The sequence below is a fragment of the Dendrobates tinctorius genome, unplaced genomic scaffold, assembly GCF_039654945.1.
Source record: "Dendrobates tinctorius isolate UK_male_01 unplaced genomic scaffold, ASM3965494v1 ptg000032l, whole genome shotgun sequence".
Taxonomy (NCBI): Eukaryota; Metazoa; Chordata; class Amphibia; order Anura; family Dendrobatidae; genus Dendrobates; species Dendrobates tinctorius.
The window spans coordinates 11,139,277-11,155,319 of record NW_027361700.1 but is presented as its reverse complement, the minus strand read 5'-3'; the positions used below and the strand labels follow the sequence as shown (position 1 = coordinate 11,155,319).

The 16,043-nt window shown below is 47.2% G+C and overlaps 1 protein-coding gene across 1 annotated transcript in view; it reads left to right on the top strand.

The window, feature by feature from the left end:
* YWHAB (tyrosine 3-monooxygenase/tryptophan 5-monooxygenase activation protein beta) overlaps positions 1-10,885 on the top strand; it is a 39,559-nt gene extending 28,674 nt beyond the window's left edge. Inside the window, exon 6 of the mRNA XM_073572394.1 lies at positions 8,489-10,885. Within this exon, the coding sequence (XP_073428495.1) occupies positions 8,489-8,545 (57 nt within the window). The 3' untranslated portion in view covers positions 8,546-10,885. The remainder of the gene's footprint in view (positions 1-8,488) is intronic.
* Positions 10,886-16,043: the final 5,158 nt, after the last annotated feature.

Here is a 16,043-nt window from a genome sequence, read left to right as displayed (position 1 = left end):
GACGACTGGTTGCAATTGAAGGTAACATGTATGTGGCCAAGTACAGAGATATCCTGGAAGAAAACCTCTTCCAGAGTGCTCTGGACCTCAGACTTCGCCAAAGGTTCACCTTCCAACAAGACAATGACCCTAAGCACACAGCTAAAATAACAAAGGAGTGGCTTCAGAACAACTGTGACCATTCTTGACTTGCTCAGCCAGAGCCCTGACCTAAACCCAATTGAGCATCTCTGGAGAGACCTGAAAATGGCTGTCAACCAACGTTCAGCATCCAACCTGACGGAACTGGAAAGGATCTGCAAGGAAGAATGGCAGAGGATCCCCAAATCCAGATGTGAAAAACTTGTTGCATCATTCCCAAGACGACTCATGGCTGTACTAGCTCAAAAGGGTGCTTCTGCTCTATACTGAGCAAAGGGTCTGAATACTTATGACCATGTGATATTTCCGTTTTACTCTGTCGCCTTATTGGGGGACACAGAACCGTGGGTGTTATGCTGTCCACTAGGAGGCGACACTATGCATAATCTGAAAAAGATTAACTTTGGCTCCTCCTCTGCAGTATACACCCCTGGACGGCGTCAGCCTTCTCCAGTTTTTGCTTAGTGTCGCAAGGAGGCACACCTTTTTTCTTTTTTTCCTTTCGTCGGAACAGATGAAGAAAAGTGGGTCTCCAGCGAGACTCCCGGCATGGCTCCTTCCTTGGCCCCCTTTTTAGGGGTGCCCAGTTGAAGTGGAGATGGCGGTTCCCCATGTTGCTCCTTCCCCAGTCCCTCGGGTACTGGTCCGAAGTTGAGACCCCCCCCCCTCCTTCCCCAACCCCCTTCAGGGTCTGGGTTGAGGCAAGGATGAAGACCCCCTGACGGTGACAGACGCACCCTCCCTAATCCCCCGCAGGGGGCATTAGGTTGAGACGCCGCAGGTAGGGTCGGAGTACAGACAGCATTCTGCACCAGGGACCCCAGACCAGCTGTGGGATCCTGCTGGTGCCGGGGGAGGGTGCAGGCAGACGTGGCACAGCAGAGACAGGGCTTTCTGCGCCCCTGCCTCTGCAGTGGCTCCATGGCGCTCCAGGGACCCCCCACACAGGAACCGCTAGCCCTGCTGCCCCCACCGCTAGCCAGTCGCCCATTCCGGGGGGGTCCGGTGCAAATCCGACCCCCTCCCGGACTACCGCACCGCTCTGGAGCCCTCCTGGGCATCGGGCCTCTAATTTAGACCGCGGCTTCGGCCTAGCCGAAGCTGCCGCCTTTTCCCCGCCCCCCGGATGACGAAAATGACACTGCAGTGTCATAGAAGGGGCGGATCGAGGCAGGAAGGGCGCGCTTTTACATGGCCCAGCACGCCCTTTTCCAGCTCTCCGCCCCCTTCCCTCTCCACCTCAGAATCCGGTGGCCATCTTGCTGCACCTGGAGGAAGGCAGCACAGTCTCCGGGGGGCACAGGACGTGGGGCTTATCAGCGCTGGACCTAAGGGGAGCACCGGTGGGGTAAGATCACAGCTGGGCCCTTGGTACTCAGCTGTGAATTCCTATACCATATAGCGCTCTTCTACTCCTTTTTCCTCTGCGTAGATACCCCTGTAGGGCCTCTATTAATCAGCCTAGGTACTATGTCAGGCTCAAAGAAAAGAACCAGGCAAGACTGCTTTTATGCAGTCTGCACAGCCTGCAAGGTCACTCTCCCCAGCGGCAGCACGTATCCGCACTGCCGGGACTGTACCCAAAAAACCGGAGCAGAACCCCAAGAAGTCCCTACCAACGCTTCTGCGACCGCTACTGCGCCGGAATGGGCAACTCAGATGTCGCAGTCTATGGCAGTCTATAGATAACCTGACCTCCACATTACTGCAGGGTCATGTCTCGGCTATGAACGTTGCCCAGCAAAGGGACGTCCGGTCTCATTCCGACAGTTCGAGTAAGCGGACCCACAGGTCGCGTTCATCTGCGTCCTCACATAGCAATAGGCCTTCCCCCTCCAGGGAGAGACACAGTGGCTCCAGGTCACCGAGGCCGTCCCCTGATAGGGAAAGACAATGCTGATCTCCACAATCCCAGACCAGGGAAAACCTCCGCTCTAGTTCGCCCGCTAGGGAGCTCCTTAGCGATGCGCAAGACTCAGAGGGCATATGTGACTCCAACTCAGATAACGAAACAGGGGCCGCTCTGCTCCCTTGTCCCCCTAGCAATACTGCGATAGTTGAGGATATCGTCTCTTCCATCCTTCGGGTGCTGGACATTTCAGATCCAACCCCGGATGCACCAGAACACAAGGTTGCCTTTGAAAGTGTTCAGAAACCATCGAAGGTCTTCCCTAATCACCCGGAATTTAAAAAAAAAAAAAATCCTTTCTAAGCATTTTTCGCAGCCTGAGAAAAAATTCGCCAAACGCAAGTATTTGGAAGCAAAGTACCCCTTCCCACAGAGACACCAAGGATTGGACAGATCTGCCTGAAGTGGACCTTCCAGTCTCTAGACTAGCAGCACAAACGCTTCTCTCGCTGCCGGACAGTTCAACCCTCAAGGACACAGCAGACAGGCAGGTTGAACGCATGGCTCGTTCAATCTTTGAAGCGGCAGGTGCCTCTCTGGCTCCCGCATTTGCTTCAGTTTGGGCAGCCAAGGCCATCATGGCCTGGGCTGATCTCTTGCAAAAGGGCCTTCAAGCCTCAAATCCTCAGCTGGCGGACCAGGCGGTGCAAATTGCAGTGGTGGCAGATTACATGGTCCATGCAGCGTTGGACTCTGCAAGAGGGGTAGCGGCAATAGCATCAAACGCCATCACAATCCGGCGTATTCTCTGGCTAAGAGCATGGAAAGCGGATGCGGCTTTAAAAAAAAAAAAAAAAAAAAAAAGTCCCTAACAAATCTCCCGTACTTCAGTGGCCGTCTTTTCGGTGAAAAGCTGGATACAAAGATATCCAATGCTACCGGGGGCAAAAGTACTTCCCTCCCTCAATTAAGACCAAAACGCACGTTTAAAAGACGTAATCAATCTCGTTTCCGATCCTTTCGGAATTCTTCAGGCTGGTCCGTCTCACGCCCAGCACAAAACCGTAGTCGTTCCCACCGCAGGGACAACACACGTGCGGCACTGAGGCCGGACAGGAACTGGCAGTCAAAGGCAAGCCAAGCGAAATCTAAAGGAGGAAAACCTCAGACTTTTCCCTCATCTTGACTCATGCCCTCCGGAAGACACCCCACTTGTAGGCGGACGACTGCTACTCTTTCAGCAGGTCTGGCTGCCTATTACAGACAAGTGGGTCAAGGAAAGTGTCTTCAGGATACAAAATCGAGTTTACTACCAGCCCACCGCACAGGTTTTTTCCCTCTGTCCCTCCAAAATCCCCGCTCAAAGCTCAGGTCTTCTGTCAAGCGGTTTCTTCCCTCCGGCAAGCAGGAGTCATAGTGCCGGTCCCAGCAGAAGAGCGCTTCCGAGGGTTCTACTCCAACCTGTTCGTGGTGCCCAAGAAAGGAGGCAGCGTCCGACCCATACTAGACCTCAAGCAACTCAACAAGTATGTTCGAGTTCGTCACTTTCGCATGGAATCCCTCCGGTCAATCGTTGCGTCCATGGAAAAAGGAGAATATCTCGCCTCCATAGACATACAGGACGCATACCTGCATATACCGATTGCTCCCGCCCATCAGAAGTTCCTCAGATTCGCAATCGACCAAGACCATTACCAGTTTGTGGCCCTCCCGTTCGGTCTCGCCACGGCTCCCAGAACATTTACAAAGGTCATGGCAGCTACCATGGACGTTCTGCACTCCAGAGGCATAGTAGACGTTCCATACCTGGACGACCTTCTCATCAAGGCCCCCACCCTCAAGGACTGCGAGGTCAACGTCTCGATCACGATCGACACTCTGAGGCGCCTGGGGTGGTTAGCCAATTTACAGAAGTCCTCGACTACCCCGAGTCAGTCTGACCTTCCTGGGGATGTTATTCGACACCTCCAAGGGTCTGGTGATTCTTCCCAGAGACAAGGCACTGGCTCTCCGTCTGGGAGTTCACACACTCCTCCGCAAGTCCCCCAGATATCTCCGGTATGCCATGAGAGTACTTGGCAGGATGGCAGCAGCAATGGAGGCGGTACCGTTTGCCCAGTTTCACCTCAGACCCCTTCAACTGGCCATCCTCAAGTCCTGGGACAGGAATCTGTTCTCCCTCGACAGGGAGTTCCGGTTATCAGCAAAAACCAGGAGGTCCCTGCACTGGTGGCTCGAGCCAACCTCGCTTGCAAGGGGAAAATCCTTTCTCTCCGGTCAATGGAAGGTTTTGACCACCGACGCAAGCCTTATAGGTTGGGGCGCGGTGTACCTGCATCACAGAGCGCAAGGCAGGTGGTCACCAATGGAAGCGACCATGCCCATCGACATCCTGGAAATCCGGGCCATCTTCCTGGCGTTGAAAGCCTTCCATCACTTGCTAGCAGACTCTCATATCAGAGTACAGTCGGACAATGCCACGGCAGTGGCATACGTGAACCATCAAGGCGGCACCCGCAGCATCCAGGCGATGACCGAAGTAACACGTATCCTACAATGGGCGGAGAATGCGAGGTCGGTACTCTCTGCGGTTCACATTCCGGGTGTGGACAACTGGGAAGCCGACTATCTCAGCCGACAAGGAATGGACTCGGGGGAGTGGTCTCTCCATCCCGAAGTTTTCTGTCAGATCTGTCATCGTTGGGGCACCCCAGACGTGGATCTAATGGCATCACATCTCAATGCCAAGGTTCCCAATTTCATGGCCAGGACGCGCGATCCGCGGTCGCTCGGAGCAGATGCCCTGGTTCAGGACTGGACCCAGTTCCAGCTTCTGTACATTTTTCCACCTCTTCCCCTGATCTCCAGAGTCCTGAGGAAGATCAAGCAAGAGGGAGTTCCCACCATCCTGATCGCTCCAGACTGGCCCAGGCGTACATGGTACGCAGACGTCGTGCAACTCACAGCAGACGCTCCCTGGCGTCTCCCCACACGTCCCGACCTTCTGTCACAAGGCCCGTTCTTCCACCAGAACTCAGGAGTTCTCAATTTGACGTCGTGGCCATTGAGAACTGGGTTTTGACCCAAGCAGGTTTTTCACCGGAAGTCGTTAAAACCATGATCAGGGCTCGAAAGCCAACTTCAGCCAGGATTTACTATCGTACCTGGAAGGTTTTCTTCACATGGTGCGAATCTCGTGGACAGATCCCACTCCCCTATTCTCTTCCAAGGGTCCTCGGTTTCCTTCAGTCAGGCCTGGATGCCAGGCTATCCCTGGGCTCGCTGAAGAGATGTCAGCGCTTTCAGTGCTTTTTCAGAGGCGTATTGCTAACAAGCCGCAAGTGAAGACTTTTCTCCAAGGGGTTTCCCGATTGGCTCCCCCTACAAACGTACGTTGGAGACGTGGGACCTCAACCTGGTCTTGACAGCACCACAGTCACCTCCTTTTGAACCCCTTAAGGAGGTCTCACTCCGCTTTCTATCACAGAAAGTGGTTTTCCTGGTGGCGATCACCTCGCTACGCAGGGTGTCTGAACTTTCAGCTCTTTCCTGCAGACAACCCTTCCTGGTTTTTCATCAGGACAAGGTGGTTCTACGTACAGTCCCATTCTTCCTTCTGAAGGTTGTGTCCAGCTTCCATCTCAATGAGGAAATCTCACTACCGTCCCTATGCCCGGCTCCCGTTCATAGGGTGGAGAAGGCTCTGCATATGCTTGACCTTGTTAGGGCATTGCGTGTTTACGTGTCTAGGACTGCTCCTTTCCGGAAGTCTGATTCACTTTTCCTTCTTCCAGAAGGTGTTTGCAAGGGCCTACCGGCTTCCAAAGCCACCCTTGCTGGGTGGATAAAGTCCACCATTCAAGAGGCTTACCGCCTCAACAATTCTCTTCCGGCCGGTATCACGGCACACTCTACGCGGGCGGTAGGGGCCTCTTGGGCCATTTGGCATCAGGCCTCGGCACATCAAGTGTGTAAGGCGGCCACTTGGACTAGCCTGCACACATTTACAAAACACTACCGAGTGCATACCCAGTCATCAGCGGATGCGAGCCTGGGTAGACGGGTCCTGCAGGCGGCAGTACCCCAAGTCTAGGGGACTGTCAGCACAATATTCGTCCACTGCTTCCCGCCCAGGGACTGCTTTGGGACGTCCCTCGGTTCTGTGTCCCCCAATAAGGCGACAGAGTAAAGGAGATTTTTGTGTACTCACCGTAAAATCTTTCTCTTAGCCTTTAATTGGGGGACACAGCTCCCACCCTGTTGCCCTTGCGGGCCGTTGTTACGGTTGGGTTCTCATATTGTTGTTTGAGCTCGTTTATAGTAGCCTTCTTACAGGCATGGTTATGTTTCTAGTATTTTCCTCCTAATGCTTTTGCACAAAACTGGAGAAGGCTGACGCCGTCCAGGGGTGTATACTGCAGAGGAGGAGCCAAAGTTAATCTTTTTCAGATTATGCATAGTGTCGCCTCCTAGTGGACAGCAGCATAACACCCACGGTTCTGTGTCCCCCAATTAAAGGCTAAGAGAGATTTCACGGTGAGTACACAAAAATCTCCTTTTCTTGCTTAATAAATTTGCAAAAATTTCTACATTTGTTTTTTTTTTTTTTTTTTGTCAAGATGGGGTGCAGAGAGTACATTAATGAGGCAGAAATGAACTTTTTTGAATTTACCAAATGGCTGCAATGAAACAGTGAAAACTTTAACCCCTTTACTTTACCCCCAAGGGTGGTTTGCACGTTAATGACCGGGACAATTTTTACAATTCTGACCACTGTCCCTTTATGAGGTAATAACTCTGGAACATTTCCATGGATCCCGGTGATTCTGACATTGTTTTTCTCGTGACATATTGTACTTCATGTTAGTGGTAACATTTCATTCATATAACTTGCGTTTATTTGTGAAAAAAACGGAAATTTGGCAAATTTTACAACTTTGAAACTTTATGCCCTTAAATCAGATATGGCACACAAAAAACTTAAGTAACATTTCCCACATGTTTACTTTACATCAGCATAATTTTGGAACCAAAACTTTTTTGTTAGGAGGTTATAAGGGTTAAAAGTTGACCAGCTATTTCTCATTTTTACAACACCATTTTTTTTTTTTTTTTTTTTTTTTTTTTGGGGACCACATCACATTTTAAGTCACTTTGAGGGGTCTATATGATAGAAAATACCCAAAAGTGATACGATTCTAAAAACTGCACCCCTGACGGTACTCCAAACCACATTCAGGAAGTTCATTAACCCTTCAAGTGCTTCACAGGAATTACAATAAAGTGTCAGATCGCTGATCTGACACTTTACACAGCCCTGTCAGATCAGCCATCTGACAGGTGCTGCAGGGGCTTTCTTAGTGCCTGCTGAGGAAGCCGCCTCCCTGCAGGACCCAGAAGGCCTCGCAGCCATCTCGGATCCAGGGGCCTGCAGGGAAGAGGCCCTCGGAACACAGTGTACTTGGGGGAGCCCCCTCCCTGTGTGATTCTTCCCTATGCCCCCGGGAGACTGCGATCATGTTTGATCGCAGTGTGCCAGGGGTTAAAGTATCGGGGGCGGTCATGGACCGCCCCTCACACACAGTGCCGGGTGTCAGCTGTGATAATCAGCTGACACCCGGCCACCATCAGTAGCGCTCCCCCCGTGAGCGCCGCTGATCGTGGTGACGTACTATCCTGTCCCCGGTCATATGGGCCCAGGTACCATGGACTGGATAGTATGTCAGAAAGGGGTTAAAGGGGTCTGAATACTTTCCCTATCCACTGTACCGGTTTGGGAACTAAGAAAAAGCCACGTTCACACATTCAGTATTTGGTCAGTATTTCACATCAGTATCTGTAAGCAAAACCAGGAGTACGTGATAAATACAGAAGTGGTGTTTCTGTTATACTTTTCCTATGATTGTAGTCCACAAACCAGGAGTGGATCAAATACTGATGTAAAATACTGACCCAATACTAAACGTGTGAATGTGGCCTTAAGGCGTTTTTACTTTAGACCATTTCTTCTGTCTCCAATATTTGTAATCTCTGGCACTGACAAATCTATGTTTAGAGACAAAATGCAATTAAAACGTTGACTGTTCAAAGGTTGTGTTACTACTGCTGTAAATATTTCTGCCTGTGATTTTCCTGCCCATTTTGCAGCAAAGAACTAGTGTAAGTTGGCTTTCACTAACTTTTCTATAGTATAGGTAAAATATATCTTGTAATGCAAACAATGAGGTGTTTGCTACGCGTTAATACCTTTATCGAACTACTTGTTCAAGGAACCTTGTCACACTGAAATTTATTTTGGCCACCTCTCCAGTGCAGTCTAAGTTTAAACAGTCATTAATGTCTGCTGTGTGTGTGTGTGTTTTAACACCTGGATTGTTAAAAATATTTTTTTTCAGGGAAAAGGGCTGTAAATAAAAGCTATGAATCTGAATAAAATGGTTCTGATATTAGTGGTTGATGCCATTGTAACAAAGACTAATGCTGCACTTTGTTTTCCAGCTATGGACTTCAGAGCACCAGAGCGAGGAGCCTGACAACGTAGAGGGAGACAACTAACAACTGCCACATGTCATCTTTTTTTTTTTTTTCTTTTTTTTTTTTTTTTTTCCTTTTTTTCTTCCCCACTGTCACTCTGTATTGTATACCCCCTCGTGCGATCAGTAACTAGAATAGTACATCGACTTTCACAACCTCCGTGTAGCAGAATAATTTGTGAATTTGAGGAAAAAATTCAGGTGTTTTACCGGACAAATACATTCTAATATTCCTGTATATATGATATATCTCTACCTGTATATCATATATATGATTTAAATATGTAATTATGTCTTTTTTTAACTGAACACTGTGATTATGGGGTTTTGCTAGTAACATTCGAAGTTTAAGATGCCATCTCCCACCCACACCCCTCTCTTACAACATTACAACTTATTTTAGGACAAAAAAAGTCGAAGTACAATTCTGCTGTACCTGTACTACAGGATGTTGGTGACCATACTGTAACCCCCGGGGTGGATTGGGTTCATAACATGGTGTTTTGTTCCTGTATCGATCTGTTTTGATTGAGTTGAATATTACATATAATTTGTAAGCCTGGATATAATAAGTCTCTTTTTGATATTTAATCATATTTGTTTTTTTCTATTAGTGTGATGCTCACTTTTTTTGCCACTGTGTTAAAGGAAAAAAATTAGGACATTCTTACATCAGGGGCTCAAACAGGGTATACTGTAAAGTACACCAATATTGGTAACTATAAATGACTGTCGGATTTAGAAAAGGAGAAAATAGAGCGTATATGTAAGGTCTTCCCATCATTTCTGCTGTGGAGTATCTTCAAAATCTGGTCTTTTTCTTCCTTGCCATAGTATTTTAACTGTTTACATTTTTGCTTCTTTTAATCCATTTAACCCCTTGTTTTGTTCACACCTTATGGTGATTTTTTTTTTTTCATTTTTTTTTTTCTCTTCATCCCTTCCCGAAAGCTTTTTTTTTTTTTTTATTTTTTTTTTTTTTTTTTTAAAAGGGATTCTCCTGAATGTATAAAGATCTGATTAATAAGTAGGCCTGTGGCTACTTTCCGGAATCTGCAACCACCGCACCCTTCCTCAGTTCAACATAGTGGTTTTCCAGGGATTTATAAAAATGGAGACAAGAGATGGCAATGGGTTTAGAAAACAAACAAAAAAATTATTCACACTGTTGTGCCAGTTTCTGTAGCTATCATGGGGGTGTCAACAGTTAGATGACTGCTGCAGCAAATCACTTGCCCTTAGAAGTTGTTCCTTACATGTTTGAGGAGCTAATGTGATAGCTGTTAGAACCAGTCAGACAACCAGGGACCACATGTGGTGGGGGATGATTGAAGAAGCGAGCATAGGTTTGTATTTTAAATTCTGTGCTCTTGGTTTATATTTTTTTTAAATTCCCTTTGAGTGTATATTGCCATAAATCACTAGGTAAACTTTCCAAGTAATACTGCCGCTAAAATGCAGCCGCATCGTTTTTTTTTTTTATATGGAATGACTTGGCTTCTACAAAACAGCCTTCTCCTACCATGCTGCCAATCCAGTGCTGAATTATGAGATGGCCCAGTTGCTAGGAACACAAGACTATAGCTTTTTGTGTTGTCAGGTGGCACATCCCTAGCAACCAGTTTGTCAAATTAGGTTTAAGACCAGGCAGGAGAAAGGAGGTCTGGCAAGTAGCAAAGCCCTCCACTCTTTACTGCCGCCTTTATCAGAATTTTGTTACAAAGGTGAAGAGCCTCTTAAGAACGATCTTTAAAATGCGTGGCCCACTTTGACACTTTCACACCTTTCATTTATTTGGGAGTCACTAGTCATCACCAATATTCTAGGCATTATTGCATTAAAACGTAGATCGACGCCATCAGTTGTTCAGTCCTATTACGGCGCAGAGTACTGTATTTAGTTAGTCACTGTTCAGGCTGTCACAGCATCATTCCGACTCTTTACATTCCACCTGGCTGTATCTTTTTCTCAGCGTCTGTCTACTTCAAGGCAAAAATCCATGCACTGATATTTCAGTCTCCGAACAAGACGTACAGTTAATACTTGCGCTTTATAAATGCAGTAGTGAATGTGGAACTGAGCCTGTCTGTATATCTGGTAGCTCTTTATTTTTTTATTATTGTTTTGGCTTTGTTTTTACTGACCAGTATTCTGCCTAAAGGTTTGCTTCTGTGTTGGTTTGATTACCTAGCACACACGTGGTTGTGAAAAATTTAGTCTAGCGCAAAAAAAATAAAAACAAAAAAAAATGGTTATTGATGTACTCAAATTTGTGTATGTATTTTCAACAGTTCTAGTTTCACCCTACACAGAATAATCAGGAACATGTAACAATTCAAGCAAAATAAATAATCCATGTTAATTGTGTCCTGTGTGTTTACTGCTGTTTGTCACAATAGGGGAAAATCATTACTATTACATAATCTGATCACGCTCTGATGGTAAGAGCTAAAAATGCCTAACCAAGCTCTGAAACTTGATTTTTTTTTTTTTTTGCATATTTACTAGCTGAAGAGCCTGGCGTTGCCTGGGCATAATAACTAACTGTGGTTAGTTTAAAACAAATCTAATATATAATTACCTTGTAATGTCTTCACTTCCTGTTCCGTCCAGATGTGTCTGAATCCCAGAATTCCAAGCGGTGGAAGTTCACTGACTGCCATATTGAGACACCCAAGTGATGGATGTCTCAATATGGAAACTGCTGGTGGTACCAGCCTCTTGCGTGGTACCACCAGCGGAACACAGTCACGATCATGCTGCCGGGATCATCCAAATAATTCACTGACCGCCGCCATCTTTGTACAGGAGGAGAGCATGCGCAGTTTTAATGTGACCGCCGCTATCTGTCTGCACAAAGATGGCGGTGGTCTTATTTACTGCACCTGCGCAAATTCCGCGCAGGTACAGTAAATCATTCGGCTGATCCCCGCGGCAGATGTGCAGCGTGTCTACAGGCAGAGGAAGCCGGTCACGTTAAAGGGGTTTTCCTACAAACGAAAGTTCATTTTAAAAATCGTGTCTTACCGTGTACGGAGCATACCACATCTCCTGGGCAAAGGAGGAAGCAAAAGACAATACTGACATTACAGCAGGGGATCACAGAGGATTCATTTTGTGAGGTATAATATTTCACTGACTGTTTATAAACAAAATTTTGCCTAACAGAATGTATCCTCTGCGATCACCTGCTGTAATGTCTGTATTGTCTTTTGCTTCCTTCCCTGACCAGGAGCTGTGGTATGTTCTGTACACGGTCAGACCATTTTTAAAATGAACTTTCGTTTGTGGGAAGACCTCTTTAAAAAGCAAATATCAATGCCAACATAAAAAAAAAACCCAACAATATACTATCAAAGCAAGTTACTGCAGAAACATAAGGGGGATAGCATATGATGGGGTAGGCAGGTCAAAGAAGAGAGTACAGATGGAGAAGTCAGCACATGGGGGGGAAAGAGGGTGAATGAGCACATGGGGGGAGGAGATGCTCGACGCTGCAAAGCCTGCCTCCATCCGTGACATTACCGCCTTCCCGATTCGATAGCATCGGGCCTGCATCAAGTAATGATTATATTTGTACATAAAGACGTTTCATATATTCAACACTACAGATTTACAACACAAATTAAACGATAACTTAAGTATTGATAGTATTCTATTTTCATCTCATTCAAGAGCCTTTTGATAAACAACATTTTTGGTTTTTCCTTTAGATGAAAAGATGAACAGATTTTTGTTCTAAGTGCAACGAATCAATAGGCAACCCTGGCACAACATTCTCGCCAAAAAGCTTCGACAATCATCCAGGGTCGTGGAGGGGCGTTGGAAGAAAACGCGCCTGCCAGACGTCACTGCTTTCAAACAAGCTACACTTGCCTTCAAATTAGCCCTCGGCTAAACAGTCCTATTTCACAAACCTTGTATCATCCTACAACCCAAAACAACTTTTCAGCACATTCACCTCTACCCACCACTGCCACCTCCAATTCCCCTCATCTCTGCCGAGGACTTTGCCACCTACTTCAAAAGTAAGATCGACCAAACAAGGCAAACCTTTACTGTTCCACCACTCTGTATACCAGACCTCTGCCCTTCCCTAATAACCTCCCTCTCCAACATCACTGAAGGAGAGCTTACCCATCTTTCCAAATCACACCACACCTGTGCACTTTACTCCATCCCCACCTGCTCCCCAACCTCACTAACATTCTCATTCCAGCCCTAACCTATCTCTTCAACCTATCGCTATCTTCTGGCACCGTCCCCTCTGCCTTCAAACATGCTACCATCACACCCATCCTCAAAAAAAAAAAAAACCTTGACCCAACTGCTATGCCCAGCTTATCGCCCCATATCCCTTCTCCCGTTTGCTTCCAAACTCCTTGAGCAGCATGTCTATGCTCAACTTTTCACCCACCTCTCATCCAACTCCTTGATAACGTCCAATCTGGCTTCCGCCCCCCCCCACCACTCCACCGAAACTGCCCTGACCAAAACTACCAATGACCTACTCAGCCAAAGCTAACAGTTCTCCAGCCTCCTCCTTGACCTGGCCTCTGCCTTTGACACAGTTGACCACTGACTACTGCTTCAGATTTTCTTCCCTTAGCATCAAAGACCTTGCCCTGTATCGCCTCTTACCTTTCCGACCGCACATTTAGCGTTTCCCACTCCTATGCTACCTCTTCATCCCACCCTCTCTGTTGGAGTCCCCTCAAGGCTCTGTCCTGGGGCCCTGACTTTTTTCCATCTATACCTTTGGCCTAGGGCAACTCAAAGTCCCACAGCTTCCTGTACCACCTGTATGCAGATGACACTTGGATGTACCTCTGCTGTCCAGAATCCCAGAGTGTGTATCAGCCATATCCTTCACCTCTCACTTCCTAAAACTCAGTGTATACAAAACTGAACTCATCTTTCCTCCATCTCGTGTATCTTCCCTACCAGATTTATCTATTATGGTAAACTGCATCACGCTCTCTCCCGCTCCTGAAATCCGCTGCCTCTGAGTAACTCTCGACTCTGCCATGTCCTTCAAACCACACATCCAAACTCTTGTCGCCTCCAACTCAAAAATATTTCCAGAATCCGTCCCTTCCTCAGCTCTCAATCTAAAACTCTTGTGCATGCCCTCATCATCTGCCTCGATTACTGCAACATCCTCCTCTGTGGCCTCCCCACCAACTCTCTTGCACCACTCCAGGCTGTCCTCAACTCTGCTGCCCGTCTAATCCACCTCCTGGCTAATCCCCTGTTTCTCCCCTCTGCAAATCCCTCCACTGGCTCCCAATTCCCCAATGAATCCAGTTTAAACTAATACTGACCTACAAAGCCATCCACAACCTATCCCCATGCCATGTGCACACGATGCATTTTTCCTGCGGATCCGCAGTGGATTTTACCGCGCAGATCCGCAGTGTGATTTACAGTAGCATGTAAATCAATGGAAAAAAAAAACGCTGTGCACACGTGGTTTTTCCCCGCGCGGTACGAAAGAAGCAGCATGTCACTACTTTTGTGCGGTTTCCCACCTGCTCCATTCTCCAAATCTGCAGGGGGGAAAACCTCAAAAAAACAGGAAGAAATCCGCAGGAAAAATGCAGGTCATTTGACCTGTGGATTTCTTCAAAACTGCGCGGAAAAATCCGCAGGAGGAAAATCTACGTGTGCACTTAGCCTTAGCTGCAATGACAGGGTCCTCTCCCCTCTGCACCAGTCTGTCACTGTAAATTTCTTAACTGTAAACAATATCTATAACTTTGTATGTAATCCCTTCTCATGTACAGCACCATGGAATTAATGGCGCTATATAAATAAATAATTTTTGGCAGTTCCAACTCTTGAACAGGCCATGTAAAGTTGACCATGAGAAAAGCATGGAGATTGCAAATCGATCTCTACTATCAAGGACTGTCCTTGAGCCTTATTAATGGACATTGCAAATGCCAGTTGAAGTGGAAAATGGAGGCGTTTAAAATCAAAAGGCAAATCAGATGGAATGAGTGGAATTCTTGGAATGAAAATGTCCTCCTTTGGCACATCCTGTTGCTCAGCTGTGTACCTAATTCTGTCCTGTGTGATACTGTCTGCTGAGCTGTGTATCTAACCCTATCCTGTGGGATACTGTCTCCTGAGCTGTGTACCTAATCCTATCCTGTGTGATGCTGACTGCTGAGCTGTGTACCTAATCCTGTCCTGTGTGATACTGACTGCTGAGCTGTTTATTTAATCCTATCCTGTGTGATGCTGACTGCTGAGCTGTGTATTTAATCCTATCCTGTGTGATACAGTCTGCTGAGCTGTGTATCTAATCCTATCCTGTGTGAAACTGTCTGCTAATCTGTGAATCTAATCCTATCCTGTGTTATAGTCTGCTGAGCCATGTATCTAATCCTATCCTATGTGAGTCTGCTGAGCTGTGTATCTAATCCTATCCTGTGTGATACTGTCTGCTCATCTGTGTATCTAATCCTATCCTGTGTAATAGTCTGCTGAGCCATGTATCTAATCCTATCCTGTGTGATACTGTTTGCTGAGCTGTGTATCTAATCCTATCCTGTGTGATACTGTTTGCTGAGCTGTGTATCTAATCCTATCCTGTGTGATACTTGGCTCCCCCTACAGTCTGTCAGAGGGTGGTCTGTGTTGACACAGTAATAAATTGTTATTGCCAGCTTTACAGAAGGACGATAACACCATCGAAATGATAAGAATCATAGGCCTCAGTGACCACAACTGTCTACAAGGAAAACTGTTGCTCATAGCAATCAATCACATCTCAGCTTATTTTAAACAGCTCTGGGGAAATGAAAGATACTTAGTGATTGGTTGCTATGTGGAGTGGGCGTAGCTGATACACACACACACACACACACACACACACACTCATTTTTATATAGAGAGATTTATATAGCACCACTGATTCCATGGTGCTGGACATGAGAAGGGGTTACATACAAATTACAGATATCACTTACAGTAAACAAACTAACAATCACAGCAGGCTTAAGGGCCCGCTACACACGGCGAGATTGCTGATTTTGAGACACATCAGCGATCTCTCCAGCGAGATCGCTGTGTGTGACATCCAGCAGCGATCGGCCCCCCCGCGGGGTATCGCTGATCGTGCTGGATCATCCTGGGCCATTTTTTCATCAATGGTCTCCCGCTGGCCAGCGCGCATCGCTGTGTGTGGCAGCGGGAGCCAAGCGATGAGCGACGCTGCACGCGGGTTACCAATGTAAACATCGGGTTTCTAAGGGCTGCGAGGTCCTTAGAAACCCGATGTTTACCCTAGATACCAGCGTGCACTGCAGGCAGGGCGGCGCACAGATCAGAGAAGCTCTGCTATCTGCTACTCCAGTCTGTCAGACCGGAGAAGCAGATTGCAGAGCTACGCCGGTCTGTCAGCGCCGCTCTGCCTCCACCTTCCGCCCTGCCTGTAGTGCACGCTGGTATCTAGGGTAAACATCGGGTTTCTAAGGGCCCCACAGCCCTTAGATACCCGATGTTTACGTTGG